The sequence below is a fragment of the Anopheles stephensi genome, chromosome 2 (genome assembly GCF_013141755.1).
Source record: "Anopheles stephensi strain Indian chromosome 2, UCI_ANSTEP_V1.0, whole genome shotgun sequence".
NCBI lineage: Eukaryota > Metazoa > Arthropoda > Insecta > Diptera > Culicidae > Anopheles > Anopheles stephensi.
This window is the reverse complement of record NC_050202.1, coordinates 39,023,040-39,046,458: the sequence shown is the minus strand read 5'-3', so window position 1 is coordinate 39,046,458 and position 23,419 is coordinate 39,023,040. Positions and strand designations below refer to the sequence as shown.

At 46.3% G+C, this 23,419-nt stretch overlaps 5 protein-coding genes across 5 annotated transcripts; 2 read left to right on the top strand and 3 right to left on the bottom strand.

Moving 5' to 3' along the window:
* The first annotated feature begins 71 nt into the window (after positions 1 to 71).
* Positions 72 to 2,557, top strand: LOC118507783 (4-coumarate--CoA ligase 1). The gene is made up of 3 exons (XM_036046817.1): positions 72 to 399; positions 476 to 686; positions 980 to 2,557. Exons 1-3 carry the CDS (start codon positions 265 to 267, stop codon positions 2,278 to 2,280), a joined length of 1,647 nt encoding a protein of 548 aa, XP_035902710.1. The 5' UTR covers positions 72 to 264; the 3' UTR covers positions 2,281 to 2,557.
* On the bottom strand, positions 2,477 to 3,795 carry LOC118507784 (3'(2'),5'-bisphosphate nucleotidase 1). The gene is made up of 2 exons (XM_036046819.1): positions 3,315 to 3,795; positions 2,477 to 3,240 (listed from the first exon to the last, which is right to left on the bottom strand). The coding sequence occupies exons 1-2, from the start codon at positions 3,552 to 3,554 to the stop codon at positions 2,554 to 2,556; spliced, it is 927 nt and encodes a 308-aa protein (XP_035902712.1). The 5' UTR covers positions 3,555 to 3,795; the 3' UTR covers positions 2,477 to 2,553.
* A 268-nt stretch (positions 3,796 to 4,063) lies between these two features.
* Positions 4,064 to 5,375, top strand: LOC118507785 (electron transfer flavoprotein subunit beta). Its single transcript, XM_036046820.1, has 2 exons — positions 4,064 to 4,244; positions 4,532 to 5,375. The coding sequence occupies exons 1-2, from the start codon at positions 4,194 to 4,196 to the stop codon at positions 5,243 to 5,245; spliced, it is 765 nt and encodes a 254-aa protein (XP_035902713.1). The 5' UTR covers positions 4,064 to 4,193; the 3' UTR covers positions 5,246 to 5,375.
* Positions 5,376 to 5,418: 43 nt separating this feature from the next.
* On the bottom strand, positions 5,419 to 9,040 carry LOC118507781 (zinc finger protein 135-like). Its single transcript, XM_036046815.1, has 2 exons — positions 8,670 to 9,040; positions 5,419 to 8,586 (listed from the first exon to the last, which is right to left on the bottom strand). The coding sequence occupies exons 1-2, from the start codon at positions 8,772 to 8,774 to the stop codon at positions 5,938 to 5,940; spliced, it is 2,754 nt and encodes a 917-aa protein (XP_035902708.1). The 5' UTR covers positions 8,775 to 9,040; the 3' UTR covers positions 5,419 to 5,937.
* A 1,956-nt stretch (positions 9,041 to 10,996) lies between these two features.
* On the bottom strand, positions 10,997 to 22,429 carry LOC118507782 (homeobox protein Hox-A1). The gene is made up of 4 exons (XM_036046816.1): positions 20,816 to 22,429; positions 12,674 to 12,766; positions 12,313 to 12,491; positions 10,997 to 12,224 (listed from the first exon to the last, which is right to left on the bottom strand). The coding sequence occupies exons 1-4, from the start codon at positions 22,041 to 22,043 to the stop codon at positions 11,982 to 11,984; spliced, it is 1,743 nt and encodes a 580-aa protein (XP_035902709.1). The 5' UTR covers positions 22,044 to 22,429; the 3' UTR covers positions 10,997 to 11,981.
* Between the last annotated feature and the right edge of the window lie 990 nt (positions 22,430 to 23,419).

The window sequence follows — 23,419 nt, the reverse complement described above, 5'->3', positions numbered from 1 at the left end:
CCTTTTTGGGATATTTTTGACAGCTATTGCATGCGACAAAAACAATACCAGCTTTGAAATAACCCCAGGTTGGGTTATTCTAAGCATACGACCGTGGTGAAGCATATTGGACACACGGAATCAGTTGTTTCATTAGTGCGCTTCACTTTTGGAAGAAAACGCAGGCCCTGGAAGTGTGCTCTACAGGTCGTGGTGTATGCCGATTACCAAACGAGGAAAACATACTACATAATTCGTTCGATTTATACTGGCTAATCGTGCGAGATGAATCAGTCCGAGCGTGATAATAGATTGATCCTATCGGGAGCCCCGGAGCCAGTGAATGTTACCGAAGGATGCGGATCTTTGGGAATGTACTTGATGAAACGATTAATGCGCCACGGTGATAACGTAGCAGTGGTAAGCTGGTAACCTTTACTCGTGCAATTGCACACAGCCGCGCTTTGCATGATTGACACTATGTTGACCTTTCCAGATCGATGGAGTGTATTCGAGCGAGCTGCGATATTTGGAACTGTTGGAAACCGGTGTACGCCTAGCGGAGGGCCTACGCAGCGAGGCGGGCCTGCGTGCCGGCGATGTCGTGGGAATAATAAGTGAAAATCGGCTCGAATTTCCCGTAGCCTTGTACGCGTCTTTTTTCGCGAATGCCGCTGTCGCGCCGATTAACTTGACATACACCGAACGTAAGTTGCACAGCGGGATGGACAGAGAGCACGATAAGCCGCTTATCGGCGGTGGGTACTTCGAGCAATTCATCGCTCGGCAAACTGTCTGTTGTGATAGCGCCACTCCAGTGGGACGGGATTGCTATCGTGACGGATTTGTGAGGTGGACTTTATAATAGATAAATGCTAACTAGGCAATTAAGATATCAGCGACACAAGCTTTGTTTACATATATGCTACTATCTGTAGCTGTTGTGTTGTGAGGCTAGCCGGCTGTAACAGGTATTGAATGTTTTTCCTTTCTATTTCAGGTGAATTCGAGCATGCACTCAACCTTTCGAAGCCAACCATATTGTTCATTTCGCCATATTCCGCCGAACGGGTAGTTCCAGTAGCTCGCAAACACCGGCATTTTATCAAGCACATTTTTCTGTTTGGCGATGAGAACTCGTTCGGACCAGACGTGGTGCTTTACGATGATTTCTTCTCACGTACGAGTGCCATCAATCCGTACTACTTCCGGCCAGAACCGACGAATATGGAAGAGCACGTCGCTTTGATCATGTGCTCCTCCGGAACGACCGGCCTACCGAAAGGTGTGCAACTAACGCAACGCAATGTTATAGCAAGCGTATCCCTGTTGACCATGCTGGAGGCTTCGTTCGAAGTGCCCACCGTAGTGTTGAGTGTAATACCATGGTTCCATGCGTTCGGTTGCCTCACATTGATTAATGTTATATGCAACAAGCTAAAGTTGGTATTTTTACCAAAGTTTGAGGAAGGATTGTTCCTAAGCTGCATCGAAAACTATCGTTGTTCGTTTGTGTTCGTCGTTCCCCCGCTGATGGTGTTCTTGGCCAAACACCCACTGGTGGATAATTACGATCTCAGCAGTGTGGACACGCTACTGTGTGGCGCGGCCCCATTGAGCAGGGAAACGGAAATGTTGGTCCGGAAGCGTCTTGGCGTAAAGCACGTTCTGCAAGGTTATGGCATGAGTGAGACCACACTGGCCATGTTGGTACAGACAAACGATTCGAAAAAGTCCGGAAGCGTAGGAAAGCTGCAGGTGGGTACGATGGCGAAGGTGGTTGACATTTCGTCCGGGAAGTTGCTGGGTCCCAACGCACCGGGCGAACTGTACTTTAAAGGCACCCAAATTATGAAAGGATACATTGGGAACGAAACGGCAACAAATGAAACGATCGATAAAAACGGCTGGCTACGCACCGGGGACATTGGTTACTATGATGAGGATGGAGAATTTTTCATCGTTGATCGCTTGAAGGAGCTGATCAAATATAAAGGGTTTCAGGTGCCACCAGCCGAAATTGAGGCGATCTTACTTACGAATCCAAAAATTAAAGACGCAGGCGTTGTCGGACTACCGGACGAGGCAGCAGGCGAACTGCCGATGGCCTTCGTGGTCAAACAGCCGGGAACAAATCTTACCGAGCAAGAGGTGCAACGATACGTGGCCGATCGCGCATCGCCAGCCAAGCGATTGCATGGTGGCGTTCGTTTCGTTGCGGAGATACCAAAAAATGTGAGCGGTAAAATACTCAGACGTGAGCTGCGGGCGATGCTAGAACGACCGCTTTCCAAGCTGTAAGCCTCTGGCCGAAAAACATTATATCCGACGCAGACGGCCAGTGGTGGTACTATTGAAAGACGCGTGACGTATGTGTGTGTGCGATTTGGAAATGGATGAAAAATCGTTTAGGATTAATTGTATTTAAAAACTACACCTACGGGGAGGGTTGATCATTCTCACTACGAAGAAGAAAAAAACAAAGCGGCTTGATGGGTATGGTTCAAAGTTTTCCAATGTTTCACTAACAAATAAAACTATGTTCATATCAATGTTTAGAACCAGTGAACAAGTCTAAGCTACGTTCATAGCCTGTTTAACTGTTTCCGGAATTTTGGAAAGAACGTCATCATGCGACACTCCGGCAACGGTACCCAGAACTCCGCTGCTGTTCGGGAAGCTTACATCCTTTCCATACCTGTAATGACGCCCGAGCATATCTGTGAGCGTTCCACCGTTCGCTTCCAGTACGGCTTCCGGTGCGCAGGTGTCCCATTTCTTACAACCGGCACTCGCAAACACGTAAGCATGGGCCTTGCCTTCAAGCAACTGCAGCACCTTGTAACCAGCACCACCGACACGTAATACCTCATCCGGTGCCAGTGCATCTAATGCGGATTGGACGATACCATTGGAATGTGAACGCGTCGTTGTAACCAGAAACCGGTCGGACGGAGGTTTGACTGGCGCAATGCCGCCCGTGCCGCATCCTTTCAAACCCCAGATGGTGCGACCGATGTCACCAGTCTCCGTTTTGTAGTACGGTTGGTGTATCACACCACCGACAGCTCTATCGTTGATCGCGATGCCGATCAGCACAGTTACACGCTCTAGAAATCCTTGGGTGTATTCGCTAGTCCCGTCCAGCGGATCGACCCAAATCACCACATCCGACTCCTTCAGATCAGCCAAAGTTTCAGGACATTTGTGTTTTTCCAAAAATTCAGTATTGCTTTCGGTGATCAACCAATCATCAGGTACCTGGAACAAACCAATACACAAATCCGATTAGGTACAGTACAAGTGGTAAATGTAAGGAGACTTTAGTTCAGTACATTTAGATCACTCGGCCCTTCTTCACCTATGATGGTCACATTCGGGAATTGCTTGGACAGCGACGCTACGATGCAGCGCTGCGCCGAACGGTCGGCTTCAGTTTGGAGATCATCCTTGCCTTTTTCGACAATTCCCAGATCTCCGCGGCACATTACATCGCGAATTATGTGGCCGGCTCGATGTGCAATCTTAATCGAACTCCCCACCAAGCGCATCACCAATGGGGCGGTATTGACCATCGCAACAAGCCTCCTTTCACGCGACGAAAACCAAATATTTGTGCTCGAACGTAGACTTTGTCGAACGAATCGCGGAGGAATGTTATTAACACAAAGCTCCGTGTTAAGTGTTGCACATGGTGTAATTTAGTATGTTACAAAAGTTATGTTTTTACGTATATTTGATTCGATTTGTGCCTGAATGAAGTGGTGTTTCTTCGGCGTAGGTGTATAGAAAGTGGATAGCTTAAACCCGTCATGCTAGTTGACAACTCACGGTTAAGCAGAGTATACACGGCGTTGTAGGGAAATCACTAAAAAATGAATGGCAATGAGCAAATGGTGAGTCTCTTGACGACCGTTGCAATACAACAAAGATTAAACACGACAACAAGGGTAAAATAACTGCATATTACTCTCCTATTTTGCAGTTCCCAGTGCAATAAGCACACGCAAAACGATTTGGTTGAACAGAAATTCAGGCCTCCTCGTAAATACGTGTAGTTACTGCTGAAGTAGCGCACCATGGCGTATCTCAACCTTGGCGGAATAGACTTTGATCCTTCAATTTGCCAACATTGAATACATTGTGGATCGCATTCAAAGTTGACGCCGATTAGTCCGTGCGGAAATTTACAGCAAGCGAAACGAAATTCAATCATGTCGCGGGTTTTGGTTGGAGTCAAGCGAGTTATCGACTATGCTGTAAAGGTAGGTTTTAAAGTTTTGAATTCGACAATCTTAGGTGGCTGGGTGTCGCCGGGAGAATGGGGGCGACATAACTTGAATACGTTTCCCCGACAGCACCTATTCCAAGACTCCAGGAAGATGATCACTGATAAGCCCGGTTAACTAACCGCGGGCCGTTCTGCATCGCGCGTTACACAACACTGTTCCGTCCTGTGGCGGAAGCAGCAATCAGCTGGTCGGAAGCGACTCGTGAAATGGTATCTTCGCCTACCCATCGCTAAATGTTATACCTGTTGTTTCCTTTACAGATTCGTGTCAAACCGGACAAGTCCGGTGTGGTCACCGAGGGCGTAAAGCATTCGATGAACCCGTTCGATGAAATTGCCGTAGAAGAAGCTGTGAAACTGAAGGAGAAAAAGATCGCCTCCGAGGTGGTGGCCGTATCGGTTGGTCCGGCCCAATCGCAGGAAGTACTGCGTACTGCGCTGGCCATGGGTGCCGACCGTGGCATTCACGTCGAGGTGGCGGGCAAGGAGTTTGATTTGTTGCAACCGATTCATGTGTCGAAAATATTGGCCAAGCTTGCACAGGACGAGAAGGCGGATTTGGTGATACTCGGCAAGCAGGCCATCGATGACGATTGCAACCAGACTGCACAGATGACGGCCGCCGTTTTGGACTGGCCGCAGGCCACCTTCGCCTCCAAGGTCGACAAGGACGGCGACACGCTGACGGTGGTGCGCGAAGTAGATGGCGGTTTGGAAACGATCAAGGCCAAAATGCCGGCAGTCGTTAGCGCGGATCTGCGCCTCAATACGCCACGTTACGCGACCTTACCCAACATTATGAAAGCCAAGAAGAAGCCGATTAAGAAGGTGGCGCCGAAAGATTTGGGCGTAGACACAACGCCGCGTATTGAAATTGTTTCCGTCGAGGATCCACCTGTCCGACAGGCAGGATCCGTACTGCCCGATGTTGATACCTTGCTGACTAAACTTCGCGATGGCGGTCACATCAAGTAGGGCCTGTTTGGAGGGCTTAGTGGCACAGTCAAATTCATGAGCGGTAGCAAAGTGTCGAATATTTCCGGGACAGTTAGATGGTCGATAAAATCGAAAATAAAGCTTAAATTACCTACCTGCTTTTTGTGAATGTGAGTCAAACGTTTCTTTCGCGCAAATCAATCACGCGCGCGTAATGTTTTGTGTGGGTATATGTTTCTAGAATATCATCTCATATAAAATAAAACTGTTCGTAATAAATACAAACGCGCGCGCGTTCCCGGCTTGTGCGGGTTTCGAAACGTAACACGTTTCACATCTCACACACCGTTCGAAACGTTTCGGCCACACCGTTTCGAAACTGGCCAAGGACATCAGGGAGCAACGGGGTGTGTGTGATTAAAAAAAAAGGTAAATTGCACATCACATTTCTAGTAAATGATGATCAGACCTTATTGCATCGGCGAAAATGTTGCTGCCCGCCACGGTGGTTAAGCTAACGACTACAATTACACGAGTATTTCATGTAGTGTGACATTCATGATTGAACTGCTTTTTGGGATAGCTAAGGAGATCGGGATCTGAGTACAGTGCCACATTACGGCACACTAGAGCTAGCGACAAAGGGATTAGTGGATATGTGCAGCTTTGCAGCCGAACAGAATGGGAACGCATACAGCACACTAATGATACTGGGAAAGGAATTGGCGGAACTAGTTTTGCTCGGAAATAATCTGCCCATAGTGGAACTGCTGCTCCTGCAACGGAACGCCTGCTGCATTGCTCAAATGCACATCCTCCTCTTCCTCATCTTCCTCGTCTTCCTCCTCTTCATCTTCGTTCATATTCTCCTCATCATCGTTATCATTATGCTCGTCGTCTCCCTCATCGTCATCGTCGTAATCTTCATCATCGTCTTCATGAGTTTCGTTCTCGCCGTACTCCTCATCCTCTTCCTCTTCGTCGGGTCGTTGCCGACCTGGATTCCTGCCAGGCCGATCATTATTGCAAATACTGTTGGCTGTAGTTAAACTGTTTTTCCCGCTTCCATTAACACTGGTCTCAACCGCATCGGCTTCCCCGCCATTGTCACTGTCGCCCGAACCGTCCACGCTCATGCACTTATCATCCCTATCACGGTCGTCGTCGTCGTCGTCCCCGTCCTGTACATCTCTTTGGTGTACCTGTTTCATGTGATTGCGGTACCGGCCACGTAGTGCGAACCCTTTTCCGCACTGGCCACATTCGAACTTTTTCTTGCGCCTTTTCCGTCCACGGCCAACATCAACCACAACCGGCGGATCGGGCCGCAGTTCCGGTGGCAGATGCAGTATTTCGTGCGTTCTCAGCGACGACCGTTGCGAGAAGCATTTGCCGCAGGTCGGGCATGGGTAGGGTTTTTCGCCCGAATGAACCCGCTGATGGATGCGCAGGTTGGTGGCGGTCGTGAACGTTTTATTGCACTCCTGGCACGGGTACGGCTTAACGTCCGCGTGGCTTAGCATGTGCTGACGGAGCCGCGTTTCCTGCGCGTACGATTTATCGCACTTGGTGCACGCGAATGGCCGCTCGGTACAGTGCATATTGCGCCGGTGCGTGTTCAACATGGCCTGCGTGTTGAACGACTTCGTGCACTCCTCGCACGGGAACGGACGCTCCGTGTTGTGCGTAAGGGTGTGCGTTTTAAGAGAAGACTTCTGCGTAAATCGCTTCCCGCACTCCTCGCATCCGAACGGTTTTTCCTCCAGGTGTGTGTGCTTATGGTTGTTCAAGTTCGACAGGGTCGCGTACGACTTCGGACACCGATCGCACTGAAACGGTCGCACGTCCGTGTGGGCCGAGATGTAGTGCGTCTTGAGAGTTTGCGACTGAGCGAAGCTTTTGTCGCACTTATCGCACTTGTACGGCTTCAGCCCCTGGTGTATACGCATGTGCACCGTGAGATTGCTGACATTGCTGAACGCTTTCAGACACACCTGGCAAGGGTACGGCTTTTCCTGGCTGTGCACGCGCTCATGCATCTTCTTGCTAGAATGCTGGCTGAAGCGCTTATCGCAGTAACTGCAAGCGTACGGTTTCTCCTGCGTGTGCGTACGCAAGTGTACTTTATAGTTGCCGGCACTGGTATACTGTTGGTTGCAGATTTCGCACACGAACGGTTTCACGTTGAAATGCAACCGCTTGTGGGTGTTTAAGCTAGATGCCTGCGTGAAGCTCTTGAAGCAAATGTCGCACGCGTACGGCTTTTCTCCGGTATGGGTGCGGGTGTGCACCTTCAGATAGATCGCCTTCGAGAATCGCTTCTGGCAGACGAGGCACACGTAGTTTTTCGTTTGTACCGCTGTCCCATTGTTTCGTTTCTTGCGCTTTCGGGATTTTTTTGGAGCTTCCTCACTTTCAGCCGCTTCGTCGGGCGCTGCTGGTGGGTCTTGTTTATGCGGTTTCTCCTCGTGCAGCTGGTTTTGCTCCTGCTGCTCGACTTTCTGCTCCGGTGCTTGTAATTCGCGCGCTTGCAACGGAAGCTTTTGAGATTCTTCGCACTGCAGCTGCTTCGTTGCTACCCCTATGTTGTCTTCAATTTTCGCCAACGATTCGGCCAGTTGCAATGGTTCCAATACATCGTTCATGAGCGTTTTGTCTGAGAAAATTCGATCCCCGTCGGCAACAACGTCATCGTCTCCGACCCCCTGCAAAAGACTCCCTTCGGGAAGATTGTGCATTATCGGTGCGTCCATGTACGCACTGTACAAAGCGGTCGACTCTTCCGTTTTCCGGTCAATGTGTTCGTCCAATCGCAAACTGGCGCCCGTTTCGGACGAGCTGCCACCGGTGCTGCTGGTGCTGCTGCAGCTTGAACTGGAATCGTCCGTATCGTCACTGCAGCAGTCGTCGTCATCGTCCTCGTCGTCTTCGCTAGAATCTTCGGAGCTCTCGTCCTCATCGGCGATGGTACTTTTCCCATCGGAACTGTCCTCGTCGGACGATTCCTGCGTGTCACCCATTGTTATGCGGTAGACCGTTGCCGCCTCGCCACTAATGTTCAGCGTCATGCCATTTTGGCTTCCATTCATCTTGTCCGCCACCTGTCCCGTAAACATGAGCTCCTTACTTTCATCGTCCATCAGGTATGGATGTTGCTCTAGCGATCGGCCCTGGGAGCTTGAGAGCGACGCCGGTTGTTCGGCATTCGAGAACTGAAACAGTGACTCCGCATCGCCGTTGTGGAACTTGTTGTGTTCGATGAAGGTTTGCCGTGACACTGGGAAGCCTCCGTTGGACTTTTTCAGGTCCTTCATCACTTTGTTGTACTTGCGAATGCATTTTCGACAGATCGGCTCCACACGGCCGTTGATTGGCGTTATCTAAAAAAAAACACAAATACACACACCCAAAAAAAACATATGAATCTTCTCACGCCCTATATCGGTACAATGATTGCGCGTACCTTCACCGAAAAGACCGTTTCCAACAACCACACATTGGAGTCATCACACTGGATGAAGTCCATATTTTTGTGCAGCAGCTGGCACAGTTTGCAAAAATGCACCATTTTCGAGCCGTAATTCGTCTGCAGCGCTCCCAAAAAGACTATCAATTTTCCGAACCCAATTTCTACGGCTAAAAAATCGATAAGATTGCTTTGGAATCCGCGTCTGAGACCAACACACTTTGGTACCCCATTTGCAGCACGAGAAATTACATATTGCGGCACAACAAATAATTGGAATTCTTAATTTAGGGATAATTACAAGCACCGAGAGCAGATACACGCACAATTTTTTGTTTTATCTTTTTGTGTGTTTTTTGTGTGTTTATTTCGGCTGTCATTTTGACCAAGATACATTCAAAGCGAGGTGGGCAATTTGACAGTAGGAACGGTTTATGGCAAGGTGGTTGCTATCCCACCGTAAATTGTGCTTGCGTACAATATTGAAAGCAATCGGAAATCCAAAAAGACCGGTAGAGCAACGTTTTTAAAAGCTCGCTTGTTGTTTTGTACCCGTTGTAATAGACACAGTCAATTGTGCGATAAGAATAAAAACATGCTACATGAGTAGCAGGAACACTAGCCAGACTGTTTTTATGCAAAGAATATGAAGAATTTGTCAGTTTTAGACCTACTCCGTGTCTTTGAACCGTATCACGCGATTGTATATTTGTATTTTATAGACACTTGTAGACGCACTGGATGCTTTAATCGTAACAGGTGCCTTTTGTCGTGTCTGTCTGGGGCAACAGTCGGCACTGATAATACCAAAACTACTTCGTACAGGGGTGCTAGTTGCCAACCGGTCTAGTAGGCCCTGAGGAAATTTAATCACTTAAATGCCTGTCCTCTGTGACGTGCACTCTGTCCCAAAACAGAGATGCTTAGAAGAATGTTAGGTTTCGTGTGTTTGTAAAGGCAATGGAGGAGGTGCTAAAATGGGGAGCTCTAAAAGCTTTAAGGCGATCTCACTACCATGTAGCAAATTAGACTAGCCTGGTTCCGATGGGCTTGTGATGTCATGAGAATGGCACCGGACGGCCCTTCCCATGAAGTCCTTTTAGCCTGTTCACAATTACCGGGAGCCGTGGTAGGTTCAAAAACTTCGGCCGCCAGAAAAGCTGGGATATTGGATTGGCAGATTGGCGGCGCTTTGCCGTGAGCGGTGTCGAACGTTTTTGCATCAGGTCAAACCCGATGTCTCCCAAGTCTTCATACGATAGGACTTGGGTTCAAAACCCACCCAGACTGCCTCCCCGTACGCAGGGCTGAGCCAGAAATGGCCTCGGCATGCATAACCTTTCAAGATAATAGTGGCAAGGAAGAAGAAGCAACTCGATTTAAGCACATGCCAAGTAAGTCCGTAAGTTGTTCATAGTTTTCGAGGGAGATGATGGTGACTCCAATTTTCTAGCGCTGCTCAATATTTCTCTGAGGAAAATTTAGACCTGCTAATAGTTTCAAACATTATTTTCTTTCGTGTTGACGCTTAATTTTCAACTGGTAAAGTCTTTCCCAGGCACATCATCACCTTCGGAAGTTTTGGTTGGGAGTTTTGGTTAATAACTCCTATTTCAAGAAGTGCTATAAAAACGAGAATTCATTCACGTGAGAACTTGGAACAGCTTCATTGTATGCCTCTGCTATGGTGTTTGAACTTCTGGTTAACTACTATCTACCATCCTTAGCACGCAATAAAAGGTCTACAACGAACGCTGTAGAAGGTTTACAACTGCGAATCTAATTCAGTTTGTGAACAATTGCCACAAATTATTGGCCGCTAGTTGATGCCATTTATATGAACATCAAAGTAGCCCTCGGTTGTGCGTCTCATGTAGCTCTTCTTGCCAAAAACTCGATAGGCTAGCCCAACAGCACCAACAGCTTTGGTGAAATGGCTGCGAACGTATCTGGTTGATTAGTTTGACGCAGTAAGGCAGGGCTGATATATCTCAATGACGCTCCGTGGATGCTCCGCCGTTTCAGAGGATCGTCTCTTGGATCGCTGCTGCCTTGGAAGCCATCATTACTTTTAGCCAATGTGGAACCTTTACTTTCTGTAGCTATGAAGTAAATGTGAAGACCATCCTGTGGTGCACTGATCCTTGGCGCAACTCGAGTTATGTAAGTAAGTAAGTAAGTAAGTAAGTAAGTAAGTAAGTAAGTAAGTAAGTAAGTAAGTAAGTAAGTAAGTAAGTAAGTAAGTAAGTAAGTAAGTAAGTGGGGGAGTAAACTGCCGAGAAATTTGTTACATCATCAAAAATAAATCAAACTCGTTCCCTTTATTTGAATTTTACTAAAATATATTTTATTTTCCAAGGGGGGTTTGAATATCTTAAATGTATCTTTGTATTCGATAGGAATTTTCTTAACCTAGCGGTCGTGTAATGATTTCACATAACTGTGTTTTCGTATGTTTAACATTATCCATGTGTAACCAGTGCAAAAACTGAATAAGAACAGTTTCATAAATTTATAATCATACCGTTTGTACACTTAACAAATGCATCACTGCTACACACACTGCTGCCCAAATGAAACATTGTGAAAGTGTCCCATTTTCGTTCTCGAAATGCATCTGTATAGCTTTGGAAATAGCATTTATAGGATAAAAACGTATCGGTAGTATTTAATGCTAGCTTACTACTTTTCGATGGTTACAGATGCATGTGCATGGGTTCGCTTTCTACTAAGTCTATTATCAAATAGGAAACATTTGGTTCGTTTAATATCTAGCAAAGAGGAACATTGGAATCGATTGAGCTATTCTTTTTTCATTTGTTGTCCTTGTGTTGTGTATAAATCTCGTTGCCTTCTCCCCGCACCGGCGCAGGGAAGGGCACGAGATAAATCGAGCAAACGAGTAAACGTTTTAGTTACTTAAGAATCTTACGTTTCAAAAGACTAGCATACGGTATCTGGAACAAAACAATGCAATTATATTGTACCCTAAGCATGTTCACAATACCTCGTAGTTGATGTGCTTCCTAGAACGCGAATGGTAGAAGAATAGTAGATTGTATAGAGAAAAAATAAGTTAAATACGCTTCGTGGTTCACACCCTATAATGATTCATACTGCTGCGGTAGTGGTAATAGGAACGGATTCAAGACAGCTGAACGAAGTTTGGTGTGAAATTGATGTCGTGAATAATAGTATTCCAAATTGACAGTGTTTGTTCACCGTGCACGTGAATAGAATCGGTATGCACCAGATAGAGAAAAGAAAGAGAGGCTGTTTATATGTTCCGGTATTGCGTTGGTGTTGAGTCTAGATGGTAGTTGATTCGCGACTGTTTTCATTGCTTTCATTTAAGGTAGAAGTGTTCGAGGTGCCGGAAGCAGTTGCTGCCGCCGCGTTCGATGCTGTCGTCGAGCTGGCTGATGAGGAATCGTTGGTGTTGATCATGGAAGAGGAGTGTTTGGGCGATTGGCTCTGCACTTCCGGCGGCACTAAGCCTTCCTTGACGCGCTTTTTTTGCTTCATGCGCCTGTTTTGAAACCAGATTTTTACCTAAACCCATCGATGGTAGTCGTGAGAAGAGCGGATTAGAATGTCGTTCGTTATGGTAAAAATCGATCGCAACCGAGTCGAGTCTTACCTGCGTTTCGTTCAGATGTAAAGAATTGGCGATTTCTATTCGCCTCGCCCGCGTCAGATATTTGTTGAAGTGAAATTCTTTTTCCAGCTCCGTCAACTGCTTGTTGGTGAAGTTCGTACGGCCCGTACTGTTGTTGTTCATCAGAAAGCTGGTCTGGTGTGGTGAAACTGTGCTGGGAGCTACCGGCAAGTTGGAGGATCATGCAACAAAATAATATGTTAGCATCGTGGAACCAACGAGTACGGAATTAGAGGCATAGGAAAGGGGTCACCGGTATGGCCAGTGTTAGCAAAGTTTGATTGGCATTGTAAGTTAAAAAAAGTATTTCAGATTAACATTCCAGCATGCCTTCAATACATACCAACGGTCGTGTGATTAGGAACTCGTAGTGGATCGAGCACATGGGCAGGAATGTGATATTCCGGAGAAGTTGCTAATTGTACAGGCTTGGTCACTGGTGGAGAAAAGGAACAGGAAAGAACATTTAAATACACTGTACTGTAAAGATCATCGAATACATGGTCTAGGAGGAGATTAATTCTATTGTTCCCCAAAATGGCAGTCACCATCCACCACAGCATATGTAAGTATCGTAAAGCATGTTACATGTGTTGTTTTTATTTTTCCTTCCAAAATTGTACCCAAAAAATCAGTTCATCCAATTAGTGTTGAAGCATTATCGCACAAAACGCCCAGATATCCCAGGAGTGATTATTCCACCGTTTATCTTAAGCGTTCGCAGAGTACTTGGATGGAGCTTGGGGACTAGGCACGGCTTTGCGATACAATTTTATCGAGCGTCCCGGTTCGAGCGAGTGAGATTGAGGAGCAGTTCCGAATGCCTAGAGCACCGTACGATCGATTATACCGAACAACGCGGACAGGAAGCTTCACGTGCGTTATCTTGACACGATGTCAATCCGATACACGAAACATCGATACTACTTACAGTCGCTTCGCGAGTCACTATCAGAACAAATAACGGGCTAGGGAAGAACGCAGACCTGAACATTTGTAGGATTTTTGTTGCCAGTACGCTCTAGCGCATTGTGTTTATCTATCGGAAGCAAATCAAATATTTGGTACACTTTATTATGTCCTACTGCAATGTGACGCGGTTGTAAGTCTCGCTAGCAGGCTGGCAGCCCGTCGCACCACCAGGTTTTGCGATTACGAGAATCTAATGTGTGTTTTGTCGATCTTTTTTTTCGTTTGCTTGTCCTACCATCACGCCTTAACCCTTCCCCACAAGCCCTGCACATGGTGGTGTGTGACCGTGCGTGGTGCTGCAGTTGTTGCGATAAACATTTACTCATTGATAAGCTGCGCTGCTACTGTTTCCTTCGAGATGGGTCGTATCTCAAGCGCTCGTATCGGTTTTTTTCCTTCCCGGAGTGCGCGATGGTCCTGTATCGAGTATGCAAAACTGATCGTACAAAAAACGGTATGTGATACGTACGAATCAAACGGAGGCAGCAACACTAGTGCGTCAACAATACTGGTTGCATAGACGCATAAAGGCTTTTGGGGCTTTGGCGATTGCCCTCAGTGTGGACAGAGGTAGAAGCTAATCGGTTCGCGTTCATACTGAGGCTTATCAGTGATGGATTTTCAGAGATGGTAAGCTATTTCATAATAGGCAATGGTTATGGGTTAATAAATGCTATCATCGGAAGAGTCGCTGTTGAACGTGTTCTTCGGTGGAATTATTTAGGCAGGCCGTCCAATGCGCACATCACGGCGAGTCTAGTCTGCATACGAATTTGACGAAGGAAACTAGGAACCCCAATTGATGTTTTACATCGTACAAGTGAGCAAACTCCGAGGAAGAGTGTGGGCAAACACAATCTGATCTGGTATGGAACACATCAGACTGGAAAATAGTCTCTGCCTGTTTGCCGCTGTTAGCAACCAGTGTATGCAAACACTCCCCAAACATGTTTCAAGTACAGTTCAGGGTGACGGCGAGGATAACTTTTTGGCCAATCCATAAATAAACAAAAGGCAGGCAGCCACCTAGAGAAAAGGGTCATTGGTTGGAGGTGTGAACTTGTTGAAGTTCGAAACAAGCGCTAATTTATCAGCCGCCAGTCAGACACTGCCGCGGGTACAACCATCCCGCGGCGTCCCTGACAGTACGGTAACTGACAAGCTTAATTAATAGATTATACCATACACAATAAGGATGTCTGGCGAAAGTCGGGATTATGTCGAAGTCGAACCGTTCACGGTGGATTACTCCCACGAAGGGCGCTGGCTTTGTGGTCGACCAAAAGAGGGGTGTGGGGGGGGGGGACATTTTACAGCTTACTCCGCTCAACATGGAGGTTTAACTTTTGCCCATTTCCCATATCCATCACTTCCAGGGCGGTCCTCAATCTGTGTGAAGTGGAGTTCGATCAGTAGCGGACGGCGCGCTGTAGGATGATTAAAGTTTTCCTTCACTGGGCACTTCCACGTAGCACGAAACTGTGTTTCACCCAGCTTTACACCATCGGTATCATCGGTTTCGATTGCGCAAATCTTAAGTGAGGGGACGTAACGTCAAATGGTCTCATCACACGAGACATCTGGTAGAATGGGTATCAAGGAACATGTTTTAGTTTCGCTACAGTATGCGCAAACAGTGCGCGTCGATCCGGTGGCTGTGAAAGCCTTTTTGCTTTCTTATTTAAACAGTAATCAATAGCGCTTCGACCATACCATACCCGGCTATATCAACACGGTGGCATAAAGCGTCCTTCTACAGTAGAAGCGTTAGATCGTCATAAAAGGATTGTCGCAATCTATTCTATCGGCAACGTGACCAGAGGTCGTCTGGGATGCTCGCGTAAGCACTCGTAATGCGAATACCGAGCCATTACTCCTGCACAAGGATTCGCGTACAGTCACTTGACTTGGTTGATGGCAGGCGATGATATTGAATGACGATCTATGATAAACAATAAACTCGTTCGTGTCGCGTGTCGCCTGAACTTGTCGACGACGATAGGGCGAGGGGAATGAACTTAGCTCAAGCGTTCTAGCGTTTCTAGTTACGTGATGTGATCGTAAGATTTAGTTCGGGCCATCAACAAGACTCACTCGCCGTCACTGGTGACGGCATTTGAGAACGCTGGCCGTACTAGTGCAGAGCAAATAAAACTATGTCACATGACCATCAAGCTATCGGGAAAAATATAACACCGTGCGCGGTGTAGAATTACCCGTGTGCCTTGTGGCCACAGTGAAATTGGTCGTATTCCTGCCAGTGAATCGCTAACGCGGCTGATGGAGATACGACTGTATCGAGGGGAGGTTGGAGTTGGGAGCAGAAGTTGTGAAATAAATAAAGTTTATCATGTAAATATTGAACCCATTCTATTGGGGGATTTTAGATTTCTCTCTCTTCCATTAGGGACCGGGAACAGGGGCACTGTTCGTTTTAGATATTTGGTCCTGTAGAACTTTGTTTTTATAGATTTGTTGTAAACAGATGAACAACGTTGCAGAATAAAGTTGAAAAGCTTAACAACAATGGTAGAGGCGCTGGACTTTCATTCGGAAGAACTAGCTATCAAATCCCATTCGGACCGTCTCAAAGAGATAGAGGATTCGACTATCCTCCCGCAGGTAGCATCAAATGTCGAGGATGTCAGAAATGGTAAGGGCAAATAAAGATCTCTCGATGTTGCAGTGCTCCCAAGTTGAACAATAATTTATTTTGAATCTAATTAGACGCATTTGTAAACTGTACACAATTAGATGTACATTTCGCATGTAAAGTCATCGACTGACATCAGTTTAAGCTTAAACTTTCAGTATTTCGTAATCGTGCGGAGAAACTGTATGGGCGAGATTTGAGCCTAATACCTGATGATATCAATATCACATCACTGTTTCACCCATTGGTCATATAAAGTAGGTCCCAAGACATATCAGAGTGCACTAACGTCTTCTTCTTAATTGACATTATACTCTCGAAAGGTCTCGGACTGTACATAATTTCTGGCTTCCTTGGTTTGATAATACCCGTAGCTGGATAGCGCGGGAAGGCGGTCTGGATGGGATCTGATGCCCGGCCCTGCCGTGTGCAGACAGACGCGACTGTTGCTTCGGCCACCGGACCGCAAGGAGGAATTTTAGTGTGAATTAACTCATTCTCGTTGAATTCTGTTAATAATTTGTTTGCATAGAGTTAATAAATGCAGGCATCATAGTTTAGAATTTCACTACCGGTATAATGTTGTAACCGGATAATAGAAGGTTGCTCCCGTGCAACAACGGGCGACACTAAAGCGCGCCCAAGCGCCATGAACCGTTTGATCAAATACATTAATTCGCCATATGACAGGCAACATGGACCAGCACTTTCCATACAGATCTTAAGTAACGTCGAAATATGATGATACGCGGCTAGACGCCATTGCGCAGGAATACGGCGAAATTTGGCATTTTATTTGTTCGCTTGTTTCGTTGTGTTTTTTGGTTCCTTGTCTGTAGTGGTTCAAGCGAAAAAGTTAGGCTGTGCTGTGTAGGTTGTTTTCCGTAGAGATCTCGAAACGAACTTTCGCGCTCGCAATTTCATGGTTTAATGATTACTGGTTGATGAACGCAGCAATATTGATGTGTTTTTAGTTTGTATTTTTTGCCTAGTTCTGTTTTTGGGTTGTTTATGCCTTCAAAAACGTGGTTCGAATGTAATTTTAACTATAGACTTTGAAATGTGCTGAGGGAAGAGTAGGATTGTACAAGCTTATTGGTCAAGTTTTGGCGTTGTATTGAAGTTTTAAAATGTTGTCATGTCTAGCAAACAATTAGACACAGAGATTTCACTTTTGTATGATTTTCTTCTTCCTCTTACTTGGCACTTCAACCTCGAGAGGTCCGGCGTGCCATTACTGGCTTTCGGTGACTTGATTTTACCCGCAGTAAAGTAGTCAGCCATACGTACAATGACTGTATTGTATTGTATGAATTTACTCAATTTTCTTTTTTTTTCTTTTTTTCTTTTAGTATCCGAGTGCCTGAGGTGGAATTCTTTCGCCTGAAAATGACTCAACTAAAGCAATACTTCCAGGCCATGCATTCCACTCTACGGGGATATCAATCGAACGAAGCAAACTTGTTTGGTCAGTTTGATTAGATAAATAGATTTCCCTATGTCAGTGAAGCTGTTGTAGCTATTTGTGATAGATCATTAATTATGGGCTAATGAAAGTGAATCTACATACACCGCTAGGCCAGCCGTTATTTCATGGTGTTGGTGTTTATATGTAGATTGCAACATTAGTAACACATCGTTATGTGTCAAGCGTAGAATAGCTGTCGTTAATTAGGACACGATCTGATCGGATGGATGGAACACGATCAATTATTATTAACTAAGAGAAAGAAGCATTGAAGGAAGAAAAATCTCCCTTAAGATTTTATAATAACTTTTCACTTTCGTAATAGATATGCTCGAGAAGGTAAGTAAACGTGATGAAGATGAAATTGAACGTATCACGCTCCTGTTTGTCTCTTTACTCTTAGGTAAGCTGACCACCAATATCAGCAATGTTGGCGCGCTTTGTCGCATTTCAGTGGACGAAATTTGGGGTAAACACGAACCTCTAATAGCGGCAAGGGTTTTTCTTTACGACGGCTTTCAAACTGCTCAGACACGTTGTCATGTGATGGGAATCCGTCGCCAGGGGTTCACCATTCTGCATTTCGTTTTTACGTACATTTTTTGGTCTACTTTTATGGCTGTTGCTGTTCTTGGCTCTGTTGGCACTTTACACCGTCCATCGAAGGAGTGACCCGGGCACAGAAACCAAAACGAAAACAGAATGTGATTCAGATTTGGTGATAGCTGCATTACTGGCGTGTGCCTGGTCCGGTATGGAATGGAAATGGAGCTAAAAATTCACCACGTTGCTCCTAATTATTTTATGGATCAACTCGCTCGGGGCGGCTCAAAAAGCCGCGATCCCGCTACCGTTGCCCAAACGGTGCCCAACACTCCTCCCGGACGGTTAGAACGTTTTTCCTTTCAAGAGGGTGGCACAATTGGTGAAACTATACAACACAACAAAAACGAAAAAAAAAACACTTGGCGCGTTTGTTGTTGGTGTTCATTGTTGCTGTCCACCGGTTGAAAGGGAGCGAGGTGTCACCGATTCGTTGCGTGTCACTTGATGTGAAAATATTATAATTATGTTGCCGTGATAAAATCTTCTATTTATACTCCGGTCCGTGTGAGAATCGGTGTGCCGATCGGTGTGGCGACTAGACGAACGGCGGACGGAACCCTAACGGCTACTAGTTGGCTAGGATACACACTCAGATTTGGAGGCGAAGAAACGTTGGCCGCCGTATTTGCATGCTGTTTCGTAGTTTTGGGTCAATGCATTTTAAAACTGAAATCAACTCAAATCAAACAATTGAACACCCCTCGAAACCAGTTCCAGTGTAAGAGATAGGCGGCTTCCACTCGGCACCTTAAACCGCTATGGCAAAACAGTATCACGTTACTTAATCGTAGAAAAAAGCTGCGAGAATGGGAATGCAGAAAGAGGATCGAATGAAATCAAGCCATAATGTAAAATTGGTTTTCCGTTCGGATGTGATCGAACTTGAACGACGGGTGTGTTGGTGCTAGAATTGATTGGCGGAGAATTGATGAGTGAAGCATACATGCGTGCCGAGAAAAGGGCTAGTGATACAGCGGTTCTCGCGCTTCCAGACATGTAGTTTCGGAGCATTAAGCATCACAAGCCCATGCAAAACCAACACAGCGGACAGCAACGAAGAAGAAAAAGCGCCAAGGCGCACCGGGGAGGGGACAAATATGAAATTAATATTTGTTTTTATTTTCAATGACATTCAAATTGCTGCCTCACGTTTTTGCTGTCGCTACCAATTGGGTGAGCTTAGCCGCGCCGTGGACGACGACGGCCAGTTGGTGACATTTTTGACAGTGGACTCTGTGTCTGTGTGTTCAATTGAAAGTAAATTGAGGTCCCAGCTGTAATACGCAGCGGTCGAGCTTATGCCTGCACGAAATCGTAATATCGATCGTGGGCGTTCTGATACACGCTGTTCTGGAAGGATTTATTTCATGCTCGACTCCCTCTCCCCTAAACTGGCCAAAAAATGTGACCCACGATAGCACGAAGAAATAAAAGGTCCTTAATGCTGCTTTTTTGTTTTTCTTGAGCTCTTGAGGGCAACAAAAAGTCCGCTTTCGTTTTCATCCACCGGGTCAACCCCGTAGCACCCTCATGAACGGTTTTCGTCAGTGACCTTGACGGCATCGATGTAAAACACTTCTGTCCTGTGGCACGTTTCCATCTGGGGGTCCACTGTGCTGCCAGCGGAGGATAATGGCAATTTCATTCAAATGGGAACGACCCGAGTCACGCACCGTACATTGGAAGGCCGTTAAATCCAGGAGCCGTGTAACACCTGACCAAGTGCGCCTGCGACACTCTTACGGTGGCCGGTGACGGTGGAGTTTGTTCACCTTTTCCTCCATTCCTCCATTTCCAGTTTTTAATTAACATAGTCGCACTCATTATGCGTCTTTCTTAAGGCATTTAGACATCGATTGTTGATGTTGCACTGCGAAGCAAAGCTGTGTGATTTAGAAAATAGAAACACCGCATGTGTGCCATGTTTTGGTGCTATTGTTCGAACAATAACGCGCACTGTTTACGTCCGTTGGGTAGCCAAAAGTCCTCGTAAGCCCTTGCCACATGTATAGTTTAATCGCCGGCAGCTCCTCACCGTTATCGGCCCAAGCCGGTGAAACGCTCCGAACAGAAAATGACACTAGAAATGGCAGATCAATGGCAGTAACACGCGTGACGTCAGCTGCAAATCACATTTTATGTTTGCTATGCGTCTCAGCCTACACACCGTGGCTCTGTGCATTATCGAACGATGCAAAACGATAACGATCGTGCCGAAAAGGTGAGATGTGTACGGAATGTTTTGAATTATGACCCTTCTTTATCACGGTGCTGCCCTTTGGCGCGGCATTGATGTTTTACGAAGTATAATTTATGGCCTCCGGTGGGCCGGTTTGTTATATTTTTATAGTGTGCATCACGAGGTCCAAACATGGGACGTGAAGGATTTCTGGACACTGATAAAAAACAACGGAACCCAAACGAGAGATAGAGAAAGGGCAGAAGTTTGATGGAAAATAAAAAAGGTGTTTTTGATATTTGTCCCCCGATACAGAATTCCGGCAGTGGTACGTGATTGTTGCATTAGAAATGAGACACACAAACCAAGTTAAACAAGCGAACAAAAAAAAACACACACACACACAAGCTTCCTTCAAAGAAGTTAATCCACTGGGACTCAAACTCCCGGGAGGGAGTTGTAACGCTTTACCACTGCGCAGGCTAGCGTTGAGGGTAAGCTCAGTGGGACGCAATCCACCACGGGATTGCGGTAATCCAGGGATGCTGCGAACTCTGTTCAACAACGTGAGCAACGATGAGACATGTGAGATTGGAACAGCACTTACTTGGAGGCTTTGGCACGTTTCGTTTAACCTGCATCCACTTGTAAGTGGGCGCATTCGGTTGGTTTTGTTGCTGGTGAGCGTGTTGTTGCTGTTGCAGCTGCTGATGCTGTTGCGATTGCTGATTCGCCGGATGCTGTTGTTGCTGCTGTTGTTGCTGCTGTTGCTGCTGCTGCTGCTGCTGCTGTATGGTCTGCTGCAATACTGTCGCGTGATGGTGATGATGATGATGATGTGGATGATGAGGATGGTGGTGGTGGTGCTGGTGCTGGAGGTGCGAAAAATTAGTACCGACACCACCGCTACTGTCCCCATCGTCGGATGCACTCGCGTTCAGCAGTACTTGCGGCGACTCAATCATGGATGCGGTTGTAGCGACGCTAGGACTGCACTGTGCTACCGAGTGCTGGTTATGGGACTGCTGGAGATGCTGGTGTTGCGGCGGCTGAGCAATCGAATCGGAGTATACTTGGCCCCAGCCCGTAGCTCCCCCGTTCACTCCACCAGGGGAGGTAGGGTTGTGCGGGTGCGAAAGATGCGAATGTTGGTGCAGGTGATTGTGGTGATTATGATCACCGGTGATCGCTGCATCGTCCGCTATAGCTCCAGCAAAGGCTCCGTACCGATGCAGATGCAGCTTGGAGTCGTGATGATGCGCCAGATAGCTGGGATCGGCACAATCCTGCGCCTGGTGGTACATCGCATAATCCAGATTGGTGTAGCTCAGCCCATTATCGGCGCTAATGATCCGTGTTTCCTGGAATGGTGCCGTCGGTGTGGGCTGCCCGGGCCCGTAGTAGATCGCACCCTGACTATCACCTTCGAAGTATAAATCCGTTGTCGGAGAGCTAGAGGTAGTGATGCCGTATTCGATCGCGGACGGACTGTATAGATGAGATGTGTGCGCATAGGAAGAGGTCTGATGGACATTGGCCGTGGGCGGATTGGAAGTGTTGTTGTTGTTGTTGCTGCCGCTGCTGCTGCTGTTGCTGCTATTGTTAGAGGTCACTGCGGTGTTAGTGGTAACATTATTCACAGCTGTAGCACTGTTGCCAACGTTCGCAGAGTTGGCATGCTGATGCGACTGGACAGGTTGCCTTTGGTGCTGGTGATAATGGTGATGGTGGTGGTGGCCCGCTGTAAAGTAGGGGTACCCTCCGGCCCCAAGATCACTGTTCTGAAAACCACTGGTGTGCGATGAATGATTTCCGTACATACTTATGTCTATCATATTGGCGGTTAACTTTGCAAACTTGAAACTGCTGATCTTTCTCTAAACACACCACTACAAATTAAATCATGCTTCACCAAAGCACTTGCGCTTGCTTAACACTATGCAAAACACTCATTAGGCCCGTAAGGAACAACACTCTGCTTCAACTCATTATCATGCACAGCACTCGGGGGTACGCAGCATAATGGAACTGCACACTAAAAACCATCCAACGAAAAATCGTTTTAATCCGTACGAATGTCGCTGGAAAACGTTGTTGGCAGCGAGAAACTGGTCGTTTTAATCCATATTTTGCTCGAAACTGAGCTTATTCGGCTTATCGCTTAATGCTGCACCGCGAACACCGAGCCCTGGGAAAAGTAATCTATTGCCATCAAGTTCTAATTTCAAATTGACCACGAAATTCAAGCTACGGTGCCAATTTTGTTCGGTGCCGGGTGAATTGTGTTCACGCATGAATCAATGGGTCTTCGGATGGTCCCTTTCCAATCGCTGCTCGGCCCCTTTTTTATTCACGTCCTATACTGGCGTTGGCTCCTCCTACTTTTTTCCACCGCGATGAATGCACTATGCGTGCAATGTGGACAAAGCTGCGGCTTGCCGTTCTAGAATATCCACGAACGAAATGGCGCAAGCGCCTAAGTACAAGTGAAGCCGCATTGTGGTGGTTGGTTTAGATGCATGTTGCAAAATATCGTCTGCAAAAATGAGCAATGCGGTTTTTGCGGACTACTTTGATATCCTTGGTGCACTTGTTTAAAGGATCCTAAAATTTGTCCACGAAGTATTAACGCAAGGACATCATTGACCTTGCTCAGAGGCATATCAATGCAAGACAATTTCATTGAGCATCCTGCATTTCTCAAACGTAGCACAAATGAAATAAAACAAGATGATGAAACTAATGTTGCGATACTCAGAGGTATTCAAAATTTGACCCGTTTGTTAAAGCAAAGACCATATTAGTAGTAGTATCGGCGGAAGTCCGCTTAGAGAAAGTCATTCGAGGTTGGGACTTGGTTGGAATGTAACAGTTAACAGCTACACGAATTGCAGCTCAAGAACGTGAATAAGATCTCTGGCCAAAAGAAAGCCATGTAAGTTTTCGTAAAACAAATCAAACGTTTGATTTATGTATGGTACTAACATGCTTTTCTAATAGTAACATCGTTGGAAAATGACTTAAAATCGAGGTAACTTAATTACTTTAAGTTTTCAAGCACCACATGTTTTAAAATCTGCACAAAATGTCCCACATTAGTATCTGCACAACCAAGCTTGCATCTTTGCTTCTTGCTTTTCGATCGATGGATAAAGGTTTTTTGTATTACATGTAAGGTTGTATGAAACTCTACCACTCTTTATTGTAAGTA

Excerpts from the sequence above, each read along its gene's own strand:
- LOC118507783 (XM_036046817.1), top strand. The coding sequence starts at position 265 with ATGAATCAGTCCGAGCGTGATAATAGATTGATCCTATCGGGAGCCCCG. Across the intron at positions 400-475 it reads ACGGTGATAACGTAGCAGTG|ATCGATGGAGTGTATTCGAG; the intron begins GTAAGCTGGTAA and ends TGACCTTTCCAG. Across the intron at positions 687-979 it reads TAACTTGACATACACCGAAC|GTGAATTCGAGCATGCACTC; the intron begins GTAAGTTGCACA and ends TTTCTATTTCAG.
- LOC118507784 (XM_036046819.1), bottom strand. The coding sequence starts at position 3,554 with ATGGTCAATACCGCCCCATTGGTGATGCGCTTGGTGGGGAGTTCGATT. Across the intron at positions 3,241-3,314 it reads AAGGGCCGAGTGATCTAAAT|GTACCTGATGATTGGTTGAT; the intron begins GTACTGAACTAA and ends GGTTTGTTCCAG.
- LOC118507782 (XM_036046816.1), bottom strand. The coding sequence starts at position 22,043 with ATGATAGACATAAGTATGTACGGAAATCATTCATCGCACACCAGTGGT. Across the intron at positions 12,767-20,815 it reads AAACGTGCCAAAGCCTCCAA|TGACCAAGCCTGTACAATTA; the intron begins GTAAGTGCTGTT and ends TTTCTCCACCAG. Across the intron at positions 12,492-12,673 it reads TCCTAATCACACGACCGTTG|CTCCCAGCACAGTTTCACCA; the intron begins GTATGTATTGAA and ends ACTTGCCGGTAG.
- LOC118507781 (XM_036046815.1), bottom strand. The coding sequence starts at position 8,774 with ATGGTGCATTTTTGCAAACTGTGCCAGCTGCTGCACAAAAATATGGAC. Across the intron at positions 8,587-8,669 it reads AAACGGTCTTTTCGGTGAAG|ATAACGCCAATCAACGGCCG; the intron begins GTACGCGCAATC and ends GTTTTTTTTTAG.
- LOC118507785 (XM_036046820.1), top strand. The coding sequence starts at position 4,194 with ATGTCGCGGGTTTTGGTTGGAGTCAAGCGAGTTATCGACTATGCTGTA. Across the intron at positions 4,245-4,531 it reads TTATCGACTATGCTGTAAAG|ATTCGTGTCAAACCGGACAA; the intron begins GTAGGTTTTAAA and ends TTTCCTTTACAG.